At 35.8% G+C, this 21,008-nt stretch overlaps 1 protein-coding gene across 1 annotated transcript in view; it reads left to right on the plus strand.

The window, feature by feature from the left end:
* LOC150101833 (transmembrane protein adipocyte-associated 1 homolog) overlaps window positions 1-21,008 on the plus strand; it is a 237,980-nt gene that overhangs the window by 155,010 nt on the left and 61,962 nt on the right. The window contains exon 9 of the mRNA XM_090400676.1: window positions 7,874-7,976. Within this exon, the coding sequence (XP_090256802.1) occupies window positions 7,874-7,976 (103 nt within the window). The remainder of the gene's footprint in view (window positions 1-7,873; window positions 7,977-21,008) is intronic.

Genomic DNA, 21,008 nt, shown 5'->3' on the forward strand with positions numbered 1-21,008 from the left:
TCCACAAATATTTTGTGCAGAAGTTAGATGCTATTTGAATGACAAAGGTCTTGAATTTACATTGCTTTTGATTCTTGATAATGCATCAGGTCATCCTGCCATAGAACACCCAATTGTGCAATTTTTTTTTTCTGCCGCCCAATACCACATCATTGCTACAACCTCTAGATCAGGGTATGATTGCGACTTTTAAAACATTATGCCAGACGAACATTTCAGTACGTTTTGAACAAGCTAAATGATGATGAAACACTGTCAGTTATGGATGTGTGGAAAAAAATTTCAATTATGGATTGTATTGATCAGGTTCGATTATCGTTATCTGAATTGAGACCAGAAACTATGAATGCATGCATGCTGGACAACTATTTGGCCCGCATGTGTTAAAGAGAATGCTCCTGTTCTTCTCAATCATACTGCAGAATTCCCCAATATAATAAGTTTGGCATGTGAAATCGGCAGAAAAGGATTCGATGATCTTACGTCGACAGATATCAAAGAATTGTTAATTGATAAGCCTCTTAGATGAAATAGTGAAGATTTTTTCTAAGACTCCTGAAAAAAAAAAGAAGTTAATAATAATGATCAAGATAATCCTACTTTTACTGCTGATATAATTAAAGAAGGTCTTAAACTGGCCAGTAATTTAGGCAATTATTTTGTCCGACATGATCCAAATGAAGAATGTGCTGGGAAGTTTTCACGTGAACTTAAGTTGTTAATGTCTTCATAGAGAGAGAGTTATATCGTGACTTAGATAAAGCATCAACACAGCGATTAATAACTGAGTTCATGCCTAAAACTACTGAACCAACCAGTGATACTTTTGTTCAAGACATGACAAGAATAATTCCACAAGTTGAGGCGGAAGTCGATGACAATAATACCATTACTATTACAGTCTCACAAAAACGAAAGCTTTCGCGTTTATTGTCAGAAACTGAGCGAATAATATAATTTTTTTATAGAATCCTTAGCAAACAACTGAAATGAATATGTTTTTTTTTTAAGTTATTAAAATTCATTATATGTATGTGTGTTCTCCATGAAATGTAAATAAAAATCTTATGATCCTAACGAATCTAACGAATTTAATGTTTGTTTTTTTCATTATTTTGCTTATTTTCAGGTTTGGGACCAATCTTCACTTTTTCTATGGAGTCAGTAGTTCTTTTTACGCGAATTCTATTTATGCGTAATGTTTAGGAACGTATCTATCGCGTAAAAAGAGGTTTAGGTGTGTGTGTGTATATATATTAAAATGCATGTTAAGACATGAAAATTCTGTTTTGATGTGAAATTTTCTAACTGTTACTTATACACTGTTTCTATAAAAAGTGTCATTAACTTTCTTGATTAAGTTAAGGGTAGAAAATCTATAGAAGAAAAATATCTATTTATTGAATAAATGTCATCTCAATTTGGTGATGATTTTATTATTATTATTATGATGATGTGACACCCCCCCCCCAGGGAGTCCAAAGACTCGTCGAGGGAGAGTGTGCAAACAGCATTAAACAGTTGATCCCCTTCCAACTACTAACCATGCTCAAATTTTATGGATGTGGATATGATTTTAATTTTACAGTATTTATAAAATTGTTCTTGTAATCTGTGAAAAAAGATACCCAAAACATCTGTACAAGATATTTTTTCTTTTCATATATTAGTAAACACTGCTAACAAAGATGTATGTTTCCATTCAACTTATTATCATATGGGGTAGTAGGGTTTTTCTTTGCAGAAACATTTTTTATAAAATAGACAAACTGGTCAAAAAACATGGCTAGTGGAATTTGTAGACAGCACATATTTGACTGTGATAGCTACTGCAGCACTTCATTCAGTATAATAATCAGTTTAAGCAGATGATATACCAACTGAAATAATTACCATATGCAATTTCTCATAAAATCCAAAATCTGATATATTATTATTATAATACATCTGCATGAAGTCCAAGGATTCATAAAGGGAAGAGCCATTTTAGTCACTCAAAGATACTGAAGACACACACTCCTAACATTTAATTGGAAACCCATTTCACGTGCTCACCACTTGCCATAAAAAGAATCTGAACCTCATATGCTTTGTGCCAGTTTCCAGGGATGACCCTGAATTCTGCCTGCACCATCCATAAACTGCAAAATTGCACTTGTCTATACTTTAAGTTCCCCTTATTTTGTTTTTTCTTTGGTCTGTCCTCATATGCACAATTTTTTATCTCCGGTTTTTATCTTGATCACTTGCCTCTAAATCTTCTCAACTTAATGGTGAAGACCAGATTTTTTTTTTTCTGAACTTACCCTTAATTCTAACATTTCCTGGCATAATAACACCACTTCTATAATATCTTTGGCTTATAAAAATATCTGGCATCTTTTTTATGCTCAAAGCATTAATTTTCATCTCTTTCTAGCTACTTTGTACAAATCCTAAATCTGCCCAACCTCAGAATACTACTCTCACATTCGCAATCATTTACCTAAAAGCGCTCTAAAAATTCTTGATGCTGTTCAGAAGAGGGCACTTCAGTTGATCGACAGCCCCCCCCTCTTTCTCTCTCTCTCTCTCTCTCTCCAGCCACTGTCTCATAGATCATCAGTTTCTGCATTGTATTATCTCTTCTGCAGATATTTCCGTGAGCACTATTCTGTTTAGCAGACTTGCCATTAATCGTATCCCCCTTCTGCTACACTTATAGTAACATGAGCAGTGTTTGCCCAACATCCTTTTATAGTTGAACTTCTGATTCACCAAACTTGCAGCTGCCATTCCTCTTACATTCTAATAGGTCTGTGGAATAGCCTTCCCTATAAAGTATTCCCTAAAGTCTATAGCCTCTAACTCTTCTAAAAGAATAGTAATGGATTACTTTCGTCTTAATCCTCAACTCACATACACACACAACATTTATTTTATTATTATTATTCATGACACCTCCAAGGAGTCTAAAGACTCATTGCGGGAGGACACCTAGTGTACATCTCTCCGTCTCCCACTACCGAACCGCTACTACCAATCAACTACATCAGCACCATCTACCACCCACCACCACAACAAATGTCTTTTGTCTGTAAATTGCATGTGTTCTGAAGGGCCGATTTGTCTGTATGCGGGATGAAAAACCCGAGTTTCCGGGAGGAAAAAAGCCTGCTACCTCTGTATGAGATCGGCTAACTCACCTTCAATTGAAAAAAGTCCATATAAAGATTCCTCCCGTCACAATGGGAATTGAACTCAGGCCTTTTCCAATCGAAGGGCGCAATGTACCGTCGTTCTTCCAATTGCACTACGGAGGCGCTTCAGGACTATTTGCTACAGGACTTGAAGCCATTCAGGTATGAGTGGTATTGAAAAATAAATAAATAAATCATAAGAAATTTATGTGTACTAGTATTTAGACTCCAGCACATTACTCAGTTCTAGTCTGGCTCAAGCAGTTTTATTTGCCTTTTTATCTAGAAATCCTATTATATAAAGCAACCTGTGTAAAACATTAAGAGCTCTGTCACTGTATCAAATGTTTTATCTGAAACCACAGGCAGAAAAATTTAATCTGCATAAAATTACATATTTTATGTATTGAATTTGGGTTTATGTAATTGTTTTTAATATTATTCATGTAAAGTTTACTATTTTTGTTTGGTTATTATCATACCAAACAAGTACTGCTGTAAAACATTTGTAAGGATAACATAGCATTTGCCTGCATCATATATTGTTTAAGGAAATTGACAACATATTTGTTAATAAACAAACTTATTTACATATTATCCTATATTTTGCCAAAGTCTAATCAGAATCATTAAGGATTAATACACTCGTATTAGGCACATGCATGAAGGTACACTTCAGTAATAAAGAAGAAAAACTGAATAGGTACAGGAAGACTTAAAGTCCTACAATTTTGCAACCTATTGGCTTCAGTTAGGTATTCTTGGTCGTTGGACCGACTGTCTGAGGATGAGAGTTTTCCATACGAGGAGGGAGTCTTATACAACCATATTTATTTAGGTTGGGATAGTTGGTAAGAGCTGTAGCTAATTCAAGGAAAGGCCTCTTGAACTTGAATTTGCTTTGGTGGAGTAAGGTGTCTTTTTTTCCAGTGGATCCAGGGCACGGTCTGCCAATCCTGAGTGGCTGTAGTGGTGGAATCGGATGTAATCTTGATGCTCTGATATACAAATGTTGGCTGTCCCTACCTGTTAGGAAATAATAGGAAAGGTTGTAGCTGGTCTTTTGGGAAGTGGATAAGGACTGCTAGCTTTTTGTGTGGTTGGTGTGAGGGGATGGTGATTGCTGTAATCTGTGTTGGGGGGGGGGGGGGGGGGGGTGGGGGGGGGGGGGGGGGGGGGGGGCAGTGTGGGTACATGGTGTTACAATTCTTTGTATTTGGTGGGAGGTGTAAGAGGGTTTCCCTCATATGGGGAAATATATGAGGGAAAATGGACCAAGAACACCTAACCGAAACCAATTGGTGGCGTAATTGTAGGACTTTGTCTTCCTGTACCTCTTCAATTTTTCTTCTTTATTACTGTGCCTGCATGCACATGTCTTAATACAAATGTATTAATCCCTGATGATACAGATTTTCACTTTGGCAAAATATAGGATAATAAGTAAATAAATTTATTTATTAACAAATACGTTGTCAATTTCCTTAAAACAATATACGATGCTGGGGGAATCAGCATATAAGCATAAACATGAGGATTACAATCATACACAGAGATAAAGTCTTATGTAAGGCCTACAAGTTCAGTAAGTTAAAACTGAAGCCAACGTTCCTTAACCTCTCTATACCAGCTGAGGTGGATGAAATAGTGAGACCAACTTCCACTTTTTATCAATGTTATTCAATAGGTGTTACAGAATCGTATCCAGACTTATCTGGACATATATACTACTTCCTGGCTGTGGTTGTGGGGGGGGGTGGGGGAGGGGGGGGGTAAATGATATAGGGATAATAAAGTCATTCCCAATTGTGTCAAATTAAAACATTGCTTCCATTCCAACGAGGTGCTCCACATTTATAAGCGCACTTCGAGCTTCACCCTATTGTGAGAGCAAATTTGGCACGATGTGCTCGGTGCTTGCTGACACCAATGAAGCTATTCAGTACTCTGCAAGAGGAGCTCTTCACAGCACTGAATGTAAACCTATGGATGATCCCTCTCAGTGTCCTCAAATTCATCCGTGGCCAAAGAATTCACAAAAATAAAAAGTCGGCACATCAAAAAATTCAAAAATTTAACAAAAAAAAAGTCACCAATGTTTCCAAGATCACCTGAAAACAACCTTGTAAATCTATTCACCGCCATTGAAACAGCCATGGCCAGAACTTCACCATCACAACCTAGATATGTACCAGCCATGTAGGTTTGATGTAGCTAACGTGCTTTCACAATGAAACCTTCTGCAACAACCTGCCCAACAAGAATACAAAGCCCTTCTACATCTAAGAAAATAATAATAAAAAAAAATAATGTTACTTCCTGGCCAGTAGACATAACCACAAACTAAAACCCTACAATTACAGATTCCCCCCCCCACGCCGTATTTATTGACTACTAAAAATCTAGAAAGAGGATGTACTTCTACACCCAATTGTAGATGGTATATACTCACTGTCTACAAACTAGCTAAACATTTAACCACTTTTCTGCACTTCTGGCAGTACCTCGTCACATATAAAAAAACTCAGCCATTTTAAGTTCAGTATACAAAACCTCACACTCTGCCACACTGGCTTAATGGTCAGTTTTGGTCTCCTCTTTATTCACAAATGTCCCACTTAAAGACAAGACACCTTGGCAATTATCCAAGCAGAATATCCTCCTGATATTTCAGCCATTTTTCAGTTGTTCACTATGAACTCAGGCTATTTTGTTTGGTAAGGAATATTCTACAAACAAATTCAGGGTATAGCCATATGCTCTCCCCCCCCCCAGCTAACTTTTTTTCATGGAGACATTTGAAAAGAATGCCTCAAATTCCTCTCTCCCTTAAAAACCACTATTTGGCTATGCTATGTGGGCAATGTGTTTGCCATTTGGCCACATGGCTGGGACACCTTACACACTTTCCTTTCCTACAGAAATAGAAAGTAACAACAGTCGTCCTTAGACACCCTAGTCACCACAAGACAACCAAATGGATCCCTGACCTTCACAGTCTACAAACCCCCACACATAAGTAGATACATCCATCAATAGTTACATCATCCTCCCCCCCCCCCAACAATTTGGGACTATAAAACCTTAGTCCACTGGGCAAAATTAATTGCTCAGATAACAATGCACTCAACACAAAACCCACATAATAAAACACAGTTTTGGTCAATGGCTATACCTCCCAATGGTGTTACAAAGAATTGTAACACCATTCTCTCCCCCCCCCCCACACACACACACACAAACATAGATTAACATCAAATCTATCATCATCCCTATGTCTGGTGCTTCTCAGAAAAGTGGCCAAGATATTAAAAAAAGCACAATCTTGTGATGACCTATAAACCACACAAAAAGCTAATAATAAACTTGTTTACTTATTATCCTATATTTTCACTGAAGTCAAATCGGCATCATCAGAGATTAATACACTTGTACTAAACATGTGCACGCAGGTACACTTCAGTAATAAAGAAGAAAAACTGGAGAGGTACCGGAAGGCTTAAAGTCCTACAATTACTATTGGCTTTGGTTAGCTGCTCTTTGTCATTGGGCTGACTGTCTGTGGATGAAGGTTTTTCCATGTGAGACCCTCTTACACCTCCCACCAAATACAAAGAATTGTAACATCATTCTCCCCCCTCCCAAACATAGATTACAGCAAATCTTACACCATCCCCTATATCCAGGGCATCTCAGAAAAGGTGGGCAAGATATTAAAAAAGCAAAATCTTGTGACCACCTATAAACCACATAAAAAGCTTGCAGTCGTTATCCGCTTCCCAAAAGACCAGCTACAACCTCTGGAGTTTACCAGGTACCCTTGCAGCTTCAATATTTCGTATTATGGATAAAGAGGTAGGACAGCCAGTACATCAGAGCACCAAGATTACATCTGATTCCACCACTACAGCTGCTCAGGATTGGCAGACCATGCCCTGAATCCATTGGAGAAAAGGCACCTTACTTCACCAAAGCAAATTCAAGTTTGAGACGCCTTTCCTCGAATCAGCTATAGCTCTCACCAACTATCCCAACCTAAACAAATATGGTTATATCAGACCCCCCCCCCCATATGGGAAACCGTCATCCTCAGTCAGCCAACCTAACAACCAAGAACACCTAACTGAAACCAATAGGTGGTGTAATTGTAGGACTTTAAGTCTTCCTATACCTCTCCAGTTTTTCTTCTTTATTATTGAAGTGTGCCTACGTGTACAAATGTAATACAAGTTTATTAATCCCTGATGATGCAGATTTCACTTCAGAAAAATATAGGATAATAAGTAAATAAGTTTATTTATTAACAAATACGTTGTCAATTTCCTTAAACAATATGCAATGCGGGGAATTGACGTATAAGCATAAACATGAGAATAGCATTTGTCCTTTGGTTGGATCATATTGAATTTGAATCCTATCTGGAATTCAAGGGACCTTTATAAAAGGTTTTTCACTTTTAGATGAGTTGTGCAGTCTCATACAGTGGTGACATATGTTCCCTTATAGTCTTGGCAAAAATGAGAAAAAGCAGCCAGAGCAAACAGCCATTTATTCTACGTTATTCTTTGGTTATTTTTTTTAATAGTGCGAGACTGTTAACAAGATTGATACAGAATGTATTTTGATAGAATTCTGTACAATAATAAAGTCTGAAATGCTCATTAATTTTTTTTTTTATATCCTTCCTCCTCCAGCCAAGCAGTCATTTTATTGGTATATCCTATTTTTGGCTCTTCTCAATATATCACAAGCAGTAGGAAGTGGGCTAATTAATTATGCAGAAGAAGATGGCCAGTGGTAAGTGCGTTTGATATTTTCCTATTGGTGTGCTTTTATAGCCAAAACCACAAAATAATAACCTGTTGAGGAAATATAGAGCACACTTTATTATAATCTTGATGATATAATTTGTTGGTGCTCAGTACATTTCAGAGGAACTCAGCTGCTAAAATTCATAGTAGTGAAGCTTTCTTGTGGGGAATAGTTTTGTTAATAAACAAAGGAAAATGTAATTATCAAAAAAAGCAAATGATTATTCTTAAACATTACATTAATATTATGATATAAACTGCACCCTATCTACTCATTACCATCACTTTCTCCTTGTAATTTTTTTGAACATTGACTTTTTTCAGACTACTTAAAGCGCTTGGCTATTTTGTAACTTTAATATTTACATTGAATTATTATTTTTCGTTTCACACTGGGAAAATTTTTGTGATATGTAAATTTCATTTCACTGTATTCTAAACAAAATTAAGCCAAAATTTTTTGTTGTAAAATTTCTCTATTTCATATTACTTCTCTTGCTGTTATGTTATCTGACTCATAAGTCATTTTATTTACAGCACATAATTTTTTTTTTCTAATCATGGCATGATTTATCATGGAGTTCTTTTATTCTCATTATTTTTTACTACAGAAATAATATATCACAAGGGTTTTGATTGTGATTTTTAAGAACCATTTTATTATAGTAATTCTTAAAGATGTTTCATCACAATGCTACTATAACGAGACTTAAGTGTTTTTTCAGAATTTCTAATATTAAGTTATTGGCTGGACCTGAATAATAATAAATCATCATCATCAGTTTCCTGATATGTATCCTCAAGGTGTGTTCAGGTTACTGTGTCAGCACTACATAATTAAGTTTACATTATTATTAATCTCCTATCAACAATTTTCCTCCAAATCAGTCTATTACTTTTGAGCACTCCAATATTGCCATATCTAATATTCCTGCTTCTAAGGCACTTCTGACTGAATCATTCCACGTAAATCTTGGTCTTCCTCTGGGTTCTCTTTCTTGCCATCTTGGCATGAAAGAGAACCTGTTTTGTAAACTTTCCTCGTGCATTCTATTTAAGTGGACATACCACCTTAGATTCGCTCTGCTGACACAATCTTGAATGCTAATAATGTCAAGTTCCTTTCTATAATATCTTCATTTTTTAATATGATTCTACCATTGGTTTACTGTCCTAATGTTTCTTAGAACCTTCATATATCTGTGGTCGCTAGTCTTTGATCGAGTGCTTTATTTCTAACCCAACTCTCAGATCCATAACTTAAAAAAAACTGGTTTAAACTGTCTTGTATACTGCTAATTTTGGCTAATTTCTCTCTTATTCCATATAAATTTATTCAACTGGCTACTCACCATACTTTCATAGTTTTGGTCTTTTTATGGCCAAATTTATTATGGCTGTTATTCAATTTATTTAGAAAATCCTGAGGACTTGCACTAGATGTGTTTAGGAGTACAATACAACATTATCTGCACAAAGCAAAGAGCTAAGTTCGGTATTTCCAATTCTGATATTAGACCTAATGCCAATTTCTTTCATTTTGTGATACATATAAATACTAAATAAGAGTTTAGATAATCTACATCCTTCCTTACCCCTGATTTTACATCAAACCATCTTCATGTATTTCCTTCAATTCTAACTGCTGACTAACAACTAAATTTCAATATTGCTCTGCATAATATTTCGTTCACCCTGTATAATTATAGCATTTTGAAAAGCTTTTTTCAAAACACTATAATTCTCGTATATCTTTTCCAGATCTACAAAACTTAAGTACAGATACTTGTCATAATCCCACGATTTCTCAACTATTTGTCTTAAAGTGAAAATTCTTGACAACCTCTACTTGGCTTGAATCCAGCTTGTTCTTCTCCCAGTTTCTCTTCCACAGTTTTTCTCAACCTCGTTTCAAGTATGCTTGCTTTGAAACTCCTCTGTAATTCTCACATTCTGTTTTATTCCCTTTTTTATAAACAGGAACTATGAGAGCTCTATACTAGTCATCTGGAATTTGACCTTCCGACCAGGAATTCTGATTAATGCAGTGTTGCCACTGTAAGACTTTTATACCTCCATACTTAAGTATTTCTGGTTGAAAATCATCTACTCCGGCTGCTTTCCACATTTCAAGCTTTTGACAGCTATTACAGTCACTGCTTGATTCATTTAACAGTCTTTACTCCAGACATCTATGAAATCCTTATCTTCATTTTTTATGTCACTTTTATTATCTTTGATTTCTTTTACAGTAATCTTTCCTCCATTTCTAAGCTTGTTCAATAGCTTACAGAACATTTACCACCTTCCTGACATTTATTTTCTGTACTCTTGCCAAAGTCTTCCCACGACTTTTGTTTAGCTACTTTTACACACACATTAACTTTCTTACATTTTTCTCTGTATTCTTTTAGGGCATCTGCTTTATTTGCTAGGAACTTTCTGTATGCTTTCTTCTTATCCAGAACTGCTTCTTTAACTTCTTCTGTCCACAATGGTGTTCTTATTTTTCTATTCTTGCAGATAACTTCACTATATACCTCCTTAGCAGAATCAGTTAATGTCTTCTCTACACACAAACTGAAAAACGAGAACCAAGGTTTGGTTCTTAATTTTCAATTTGTTTCATTTTTAAAACCCGTTTTTTTTTTTTTTTTTTTTTTTCAAATTAATTCTCCCACGTTGCCTACCCCCCTCTTCCCTTTTAACACCATAACAGCAGAAGTATGCACATCACAGAAAGAAGACAGGCAACAACATCCAAGAAAAGGTATGTGCGAATTTTCTTCTATTATGCTACATATATTTGTCTCTAAAATACATATGCAATGCCGTAAGAATTCTTGAGTAAAAAGCCAATGACATTAAAAAAGTCACTCCTAAACAAAAGCAGGCAAAATAGCTGTAAAAATAATAGTTTTTAAGAGGAGTAACATGGGAGTTTTCCCAGAAAACTCTCTTTACCTACCCTTTTCTTATTATTTAATAATAAGTAAAGTGATCTCACTAGTTTTTGTCTTCTTTGCCTCAGTAATGCTAATTATGTCCACATGGTACATTTCAAATTCTTCTACAAGTTTGATTTCCTTTCCATTAATGCTCCTTATATTCATGGTTCCTATCTTCATTTCTTTTGATGTCAGGTTTATTCTTCTTCTCCTTCATGTTGTGTTGGAGCTTGATCCAGTAGCTGACTTTTCGATGTTTATCCTGGTTCCTTGATGAAAACAGCAGGAGCCTTGTTTAACTGTGCAATGCCTTGGCCATCATGCAATTTCTTCATATGCAATTGTGGTTTAAGCCAATAGAGAGTATAATTTAGTGAACTAAGTCTCAAATTGCCAGCTCATCCTCATTCTTTCAGCACCCAGTAAATACCTACTAATGCAGCTGCACCACCTATGTGAGGATTGGACATTAGGTCAGAAGCTGTCAGTTCTTTGCACCCTGAAAGGCAATGTGGAGGTCTCCTCCCAGTAATTTGCCTTTGACCCTTAAGCGACTCCATAAATATAAATAATAATAATAAATAAATATAAATAACATTTATAATAAATAATAATAATGAAAATACAAATTTACGCCCTCCCTCTTTTTTTTGAATGAACAGCTTCTTTTTTTTTTTTGACACTTTTAGTTAGTCCATTTGAATTATTCAGTTATTGTTTTTTGAGATAACTTCTTTTAAAAAATTATCACTGCCACTGCAAGGAGAAAAGTTAGATAACTTGATGGAAGTTTTTTTACTTGACTATGTTATCAGTTATATATTTGTTTAATCTTTGATCCAAGTGTAAGTTTGCATCTGAAGTATTTTCAGGACTGGAGAAACTCGTGGCAAAGGTGGTATAAATTCTTATCACTTGCCTTAGTATCCCATAATGCAATGCATAATATCTCCTTGCAGACATGTATAATGTTATGCATTAAGGGAAAAGTCACTACCCAGAATGGTTTCGACCTTTATTGAGGTGCTGTGTAAGTAAAGACCTCTCTAAAAATTAGGTGGTTCCCCCAGACGACTCCCTACGAGGGACCAAAGGACCATCCAACTCAATCATTAAAGTCACTGAGCGAGCGGTGGCTTTACTCAGTGACAGGCTCACCCCACCACCAAGCAGAGCCATAAATCTCAGCGGTGGGCCCCACTCATAGAGACAAAAACCTACCCCCAAGCAGAACCTCTCACATCTCAGGGAAAGCAACCACTTCTGCACAAAAGCACATCAGTGGGAGCCAGACCCAGAGGTGGTGATACTAAGGTGGAAGTAATGGAGAAGTCATATTTCTATATGCCAATTGCCAAAAGGTGTCACACCGTATTATTGAAATTCTCTAGATTAGAGATAAGTTGATGGAAGTTTTTTCACTTGGCTATGCTACCAATTATATATTTGGTTTAATCCTTTATTCAAGTGTAAGCAAACAATGAGACCTCAATAAAGGTCGAAACTGGTCTGGGTAGTGACCCTCTCTTAATGCATAGCATTATACATGTCCGCAAGGAGATGTGCTTTGCATTATGGGATACTAAGGCAAGTGATGAAAACTTATACCACCTTTGCCATGAGTTGCACCAGTCCTGAAAATACTTCGGCTCAAACTTTTTTTGCTTACACTTTGATAAAGGATTAAACCAAATATATAATTAGTTAGATAATTTAATCATCACAGTTTGATCGAGAGGATTCAGGAACTGGCTCAGCTGTCATATGAAACTGTATAACATTGCAAGGACTATATTGTGAGCATAAGGGCAGGTCGTATTATTATTAAGTTAGTGAGGGGATTTTATTGTATTAATAGAGTGGATTACATTGTGTTACACTGAAAAATTAATTGTTTCTTTGAAGTACATCACCAATTATTGCTACTACTATATGTTTGCATATTTTCAGGTGTTATGTCTAGGGATTAATTGTGATCAACTGATAAAGTTGGACATAGTACCATGTAAACTGAGATCTAATAAAAGTATCATTATTATCAGAGACCTCCAGAGTCAAGAACTCATCGAGAGAAGTCATACATCATCCACATCACATATCATACATTCTCTTGAACACATTCAAACTAGATGTACTCACACTTCAACAGTTCAATAATTGGCAAATAATGACCAAAACAGAAGATATTACAGAAAGTTACAAAAAATCAACACAGGATGTTCAGATGACTTTAAATATGGATGTTCAGAAATAGAGTTTCTGAATGATAAAGCAAGTCAATTTATAGAAGCCTACTTACATCACATCTCCAAATTTCTCTGTTCAGTTAGAGATTACTAGATTACACTCCTTCTCCACTCACTATTAAAGATTCTCAAGATAATGTAACTAGAAATATTGAAGAAATAGAACACATATGGTATAATCACTTTTCTGATACTTTTAAGGAAGATAGCTTTCACCAATATATATGCCTACTGCTGTTATAGTACTGATAATCATTTAGAAAGGAGTAATTCTTTAACTTAATTAAATGAAATCATTGAAAGCACCTTGAATTTGATATTTCCAGTTCTAAAATCAAACCTAATGCCATTTCTTTCATAATGTGATCCATATAAATGATGATGAATAAGAGTGGAGATAATGAGTATCCTTATCTTATCCCTGATTTTACATCAAACCACCTTCCTATATTTCCTTCAATTCTGACTGCTGATTTACAACTTAAATATAGAATGATCACAAACTGGAAAATAGGCCTATACATAAAAAAATGTGATGTTTGAAAATGTAATAATTATAGACAATTCACTCTCCTTTGCCATTTGTTCAGAATCTTTAGAAAAGAAATTCAGATCCATATGAATGACATTTATGAACAGTCACTAGAAAAAAAACTCTTCATAGTTTATCTGAATTGGCATGGTGAAAAGTAGAGAGAGACCTCTACTGTTGTTTTGTAGACTATAAACAAGCATTTGATTCATTAATACAGGAAAACTCATAATAATATATAAATAATAATATAAAACAATATAAAAACATTGACTTTGAAATATTAAGATCTGTTATCTACAAGTGCAATAGTTCAACATAAAAATATCACAACAAAAATAGCTTGAACTCAAATAGGGAGTTATGCAAGCATGCCACTTTTGCCATGCGTTTTCAAACTAAAATGCTTAATAGTTCAACTAAAAGAGTAATAGTCAATGGTAGACCATTCCCTCCCTTTTTCCCTCACCACACACATACATCAAATATTGCAGATGATGTAGTAATTATAACTAATTACTACATCATCTTCAGTAATTATAACTAATATCAAACAATACCAGATTGCTAAACTACACGATATCTCTGCTAAAAGTATAAAATGACTATTAATTTACACAAAACATAGATGAAAATTGGATTGCATATGGAAGATGTACAGAAAACACTTAAGTGGGAAACCATAGAACAATTAATGGTTTTAACTACTTAGGAGCGTATTTGACTTCAAATATAAACAACATAGTTACGATAAAACACCTCTGCTGAATTCTCTAAATCTTTGAACAGTTAAAACTCTATTTCTTTATTCACAGATTGTGACATCTTGAATTTTGCAGAAACAGACTGGAATGACCTAACATTACTTACACAACAGAAAATACTGGGTTATTATGATTCAAAGCTCTGATATATTGATGTTACATGTGTTGCACAACCTAATCTAAATCTAAAACAAATCTAAATCATACTTTAAAGAGCTGCTTGTAAATAACTTGCCTATGCTCAAATGGCATTTCTGTCTTCTAGTTTCTTGGTAAAAATATTGGCTGCAACATCTGTCTTTTTCTTCTTCTGCCTCTCTCCCACATCCAGAAGAGAAAATGGTGACATCACTCAAAGATAATGTTGTTCACATGGCATGGTTCTCTTCTCCAAATTTGCTACTTTCCTGACCTCCTGAACAGCATACCCACTCCCTATGCTTTTAAATCTCACCATGAGTATGGATATTTGTGAATGCCTTTAGAAGGGAGATGAATTTCATTGCCTAGAGTGAGATATCACCATGCTGTTTATACTATGATAGTGTTAGTACCATGGACAGGTTAAATAATCTGAAGCCCTCTCTAAAGCACATTTTTCAAAATATTTAACTGTAAATCTACTGATGGTGTTAATGCTGATGTGCTATATGCTTGCAACCTTTCATGGGTGGGATTCACATAAAACTTGCACAAACAGTCGAAGAAAATTATTTCCCACTATACCACAAACAGTCCATTGTATGTATCTGTTCATTCACCAGAAAGACATCTTTAATAGCTTGGATACCTATAAGTATTTGTCTAGGTAGTATCACCTTAATTAAGTTCAGAATTAACACCTATTCCTTATTGCATGTACAAGCTGACGTAATTGCCTGGTATCTATCCAACAACATGGAAGCAGGCTTATATCTGGCACACCTTTAAAAAATGAGACAGAAGTCAATCATCAAATACATTTTGGAAAATTATGGAGACAACTACCGTGTTTGAGTAAAACTTTAGTTTAATATAAACCAAAATCCACATTCGACATTTCAACCTTTATATCAAGGTCATCTTCTGGAGCATATATACTGTATACAGAGAAACAAGCTGCACTACAATCTACATGGTTTGTTAAAGTTACTGACCAACCGTTACAACAATTATTGGCCTGACCTCTGGTGAAAAAAAAAACTACATCAAACCTAGACTCCTATTATTAATATTATCTATTGGTTGTAAAATTACATTGGGAGCAACAACAAGTCTATATATACATATTGACACCATGATTATACATATAGATTCCAAACAGTTGGTGTGAAATGGTTTTTCCAATATTAGCTGAAGGTTGCCTAGAGTCCTGGAGTATGCTGGATGCTAAATATTAAGTAGGCTGAATGTGTGCCATCCAGATTCTTAGGAAGGGGGGGGGAACTACATCAACACTAGAGTCCTATTATTAATATTATCTATTGGTTGCAAAATTACATTGGAAGCAGCAGCAAGTCTGTATATAAACACCATGATTATACATATAGGTTCCAAGTTGGTATGGAATGGTTTCCCACATTAGCTGAAGGTTGCCTAGAGTCCTGGAGTATGCTGGATGCTGAATATTGAGTAGGCTGAATGTACGCCATCCAGATTCTTGGAATTTTCATGCCACCATTATTGTTGATATTTGGGTGGTTTATCAGAATTTTGCAGGTTTCCTTAAATTTTCTTTCATACCAGGTTTTTGTATGGTGTAGAGAGCGATTACTTTTCCAGTTGATTTGATGTAAGGTGTTGATAGCGTGATCTGAGAGGCCTGCTTTACCAAAATGGTTATATTTAATGAGTCTTATGTGTTCTTTCTTACGTATAGGGATTGTACGTCCTGTTTCACCAGTGTAAGGTAAGTTACAGGTGTAGTGGATGCAATAAACTCCAGGATTTGCCAATGGGAGGAGACGATCCTTAGAGGAGTTGAATATGTTCTTAAGTTTTGTAGGTGATTTAAAGGTGGCATTGAGATTATAATGGTGTAGGATTCTGTTGATTTTTTTCTGATATTCCTTTAATGTATGGAATGGCTATGGTTTTTACTGTAATCTAGATTCTTTTTTGATGATGTTTTATGAAGTACTTTATTAATAGTATTGTTGTTATAGCCATTATTTATAAATGTGTCGCTGATGATTTTTAGTTCCTGTTTCAGAGCTTGCTGGTTAGAGCAAATTGTTATAGCTCTGTTTTTAAGGGTGTTAATGACTCCATATTTTTGTGATGGATGGTGGTATGAATTAGCATGTATGTATTAGCCAGTGTGTGTCAATTTGTGGTAGACTGTGAAGGATAGACTGCCTGAAAGAAGAACCTACAGTGCGGCCAGATAACGAACACATTGTCAGCGTATCTGAGCCACACTGTAGGTTTTAGAGTGGAGGAATCAAGAGCACTTTGCTCAAAAGTTTCCATATAGAAGTTAGCGATGGGGGGGGATAGTAGTGAGCCCATGACCATACCTTCTTTTTGTAGGTAAAATTTATTTTGCCACACGAAGTAACCGGAGCGTAGTACATGGACAAGGAGGGCGATAATCTCGAGCGGAAATTTCTTCCGTAGGAGAAGAATTGTGTCATTGATTGGGACATTTGTGAAAAGGGAAGAGACGTCGAAACTGACTAGTAGGTCATCTTTGTCAAGTGTTATGTTTTTAATTTTGTTTATAAAGTCTTGTGTGTTCTTTATGTAGGAGGGGATCAACCATTAAACTTTCATACCATTGTTGTCATCACCACAGCCCTCTCAAAATAATTGCAGTCATCAACCATCAGCTTCTTCACTACCTGGAGTCCCACCAATTAATTAGTGATCACCAATTTGAATACTGTAATTACCATTCCATTACAGATCCTCTAGCCAACATTACTTACCTTTGGACACAAACCATTGAAATATTTTGAGAAAGTAATGTAATGTGGTCACTGTTAACATTTCCAGAACATTCATTCAAAGCTAATATAGATGCCCTTTCCAGGCTACCAACTTATAGAGCCATACTTATGCACAGGCTCATGAGGCTCTAGATGTGGGGGTCTTGAAAAATTAGGGCCAATTTAAGGACCCCAAACAATGATGCCGACCCTGGAGCACTCAAGTAACTCTAGAAAAGTGTAAGTATGTAGCCCTGCCAACTTATGATCAGCCTTTGGATCATCAGTTTCTTTTCTGGCTATGCATGACATGCAATGAATGGCTGGAAAAGAATAGTATTCAAATTTTGATCCAATGACAAAGGATCAAAGGGAGACTAAAGATGGCTTTAAAAGAAAGCCTTTGCAAAATTTCTCTGTCTATGCTGGGGTATCCCAGTGTTCATTGCTTTTACTGCACTTTCGCCTATACATTAATGATCTTCTGTCACTAACCACAAACCATACCAAGTTTTGGTGATGACACTATTCCTCTTTGGGGTACTTAAGGGTCAAAGCTGTATAACTGAGAGGAGACCTCCACATAGCCTTTAAAGGAATGCGGAGAACTGACTAGAGCTTCTGACCTAATGTCCAGTCCTCACCTTCTCATGGTGCACCCTGATGGGTATCTACCTGGATACTGAATGAACAGGATGGGCTGGCAATTTGGGATTTAGCCGACAAACTGTATTCTTATTTGCTTAAACGAATATACAAAATGATGGTACAACATGATAAAATTTCATGCCAGCTGGGGCATCGCCTGGTTAAACAAGGCCAATGTTGTTTTCGCCAGGGAACAAGTGTGAACAGCGAAAAGTCAGCTACTGGAACAAATCTGAAACCACACCCCAACTCAACCTTACAAGAGTTAAAGATTGGTACTATCAACATAAGAAGCCTGAATGCCAAAGAAATGGAGCCAGCTGAGGAATTAGATAAGTACCAGATCGACATAATAAGAGTGACTGAAACAAAAAAACAAAAAAAAAAAAAAAAAAAGACAAAAACTGGTGAGATCTTTCTGAGCAATAAATACAAAATGTTATATTCAGGCATTGACAATGAAGGAAAAGAAGGAGTAGCCATAGTATTCAACACAAAATATGAGGCTAATCTTCTTGAATAGCAGGTAGTCTCAAGTAGATTGATGTGGGCAAATATCAGAATGGGGAACTGGACAATGAGACTTATTTGTGCCTATGGTCCCACAGAAGGTTCTACTAAGGTAGAAGTGGAGGAATTTTTTGAGGGTCTAGAGAAAGCTAGTGACAATGAAAAAGGAAAAGTTGGTCCTTGTTGGGGATCTAAATAGCAGAGTAGGAAATGATTGTCAGACATACAAAAATATTTTGGGAAAATTTGAAGAAAAGAGCAAAGCTAATAATAATGGCAAATACCTGTTGGATTTCTGCTCAGGATATGGACTGGTTATTACTAACACCATGTTCCAACTTAAAAATGTGCACAAATTCACATGGAGAGAAGAGGCAAGGAATAAGAAAAGTCTCATTGACTATGTTATTGTTGATAGTGATGTTTTCTCCCTGGTGCAGGACACCAGAGTGTACAGAGGATTTGAAATTGGAAGTGATCATTATTTAGTCTTGAGCAGGATAAGATTGAATTTCGTATTGCAAAGAATGACATGTAAGAAAGTCTTAAAGCGAATAAAAGTTGAGCAGCTCTCAGATGTGAACTGTAGACTAAAATACGCAAGGATTATTAAAGAAAAAATGAGTGGGAGAACAGGAACGAAACCTTGGAGATTCAGTGGCAAGCCTTGAAGAAAACCCTGACTGATTCAGCCAGAGAGACATGTGGTAAGGTTGTCTGCAAGAATAGAAAAATCAGAACTCTATGATGGACACAGAAAATTAAAGAGGCAGTGAAGGGGAAAAAAAAAGCATATTAAAAGTTCCTGGCAAATAAGTCAGCTTGTTCTCTTAGAGAATACAGAGACAAATGTAAGAAAGCTAAACACTGTAAAACTAGCTAAACAAAAGTCATGGGAGGACTTTGGCAAGAACATAGAAAATAAATATCAAGCAGTGGTAAGATATTCTGGAGGTTGTTGAAGAAGCATAGAAATGGAGGAAAGAGTGCTGTAAAAGGAGTTAGAGATGACAAAGGTTACATGAAAACAGGAGAAAAAGATATCCTCGAAGTATGGAGTAATTACTTTGAAAAATTGCTAAATGAAACAAGCAGTGATGACAGCACAGTGTAAAAAAACACTCAACAGGCATACAGTCAGTAATACATATCCCTACTTGAAGTACAAAGAGCCATCAAATGCTTGAAATGTGGAAAGGCAGCAGGAGTAGATGATATTCAACCAGAAATGCTGAAGTATGGTGATATAAACATCTTACAGTGGCTGCACTGCATAGTTCAGAAGGCCTGGACAGAGGGACGAATTCCTGATGATTGGAGTAGAGCTGTAATAGTACCCATGTATAAAAAGGGAAATAAAACAGAATGTGAAAATTAGAGATATTTCCCTAATGAGGGTTCCGGGCAAGATTTATGCCAGTATACTTGAGAAACGGTTGAGAAGAATTGTGGAGGAAAAGCTTGGTGAAGAGCAAGCTGGATTCAGGCCAAATAGAGGGTGTTAGGATCAGATCTTCACTTTACGACAAATAGTTGAGAAAGCATGGGAATATAACAATGATCTGTATTTAAGTTTTGTCAATCTGGAAAAGACTTATGACAAGTTGCCATGAGAGAAGCTATTCAGAACGCTACAGTTATATGGTGTCAATGGGGCAGTATATCAAGCAATACTTGAGTTGCAAATCAGCAGTTGAAGGAAGTACATGAAGATGGTTTAATGTTAAATCTGGAGTGAGATAAGGATTTACATTATCTGTATGGACCACATTATGAAGGAAAGTAGTGTTAAACATGATATCAGAATTGGAGATGTTAATTCAGTTCTTTGCGTTATCTGGACGATGTTATACTTCTAAATAAATCTGCTACAAGTTTGCAAGATTCTCTGATAAATTGAATAACTGTTGTAATAGATATGGTGTAATATTTCCTTATATGTTGTGTGTTCTGTTCTTTTAACTTATTTTTTCTAAATTTTGTTTCCACCTTGGGTTATTTCAGCTTCGTTCCTCCCTTACTTCTCAATACCTTAGTTACAGCTATCTATCAAAGTTCCCAACCTTTCTGTGGCCTCACTGCGCCATCTTAATTCCTATACAATAGAATTAATATTGTCAGAGAGTTAGCCCACAGACTATTACACCATTTAGCAATCTAATACAAACAAACTCTTATGATACTTATATTAATATTGCCGTCGTAACCAGTTCCCGCACTTTAATTTATACAGGTTCTATTCATAGCAAGTGGTGCATTAGCTTGAACGATCAGACACGTATTTTGGGTAAAGAAAACATGCAAGTTTATTCATTTTAAGTAATGGTACATATTAATCAAAAACTTATTTAAATGAAAAGTCTCTATAAGTAATGCTACACTAACAGACAAGATCAATAATGCAATCGGCATTTCACATTAAGTGACATTGGCAGAGCCAATCTGTCTTAATCCTGCTCAC

Source organism: Typopeltis vanoorti, chromosome 11 (genome assembly GCF_054136105.1).
Source record: "Typopeltis vanoorti isolate ZY-2024b chromosome 11, IOZ_Tvanoo_1.0, whole genome shotgun sequence".
Taxonomy (NCBI): domain Eukaryota; kingdom Metazoa; phylum Arthropoda; class Arachnida; order Uropygi; family Thelyphonidae; genus Typopeltis; species Typopeltis vanoorti.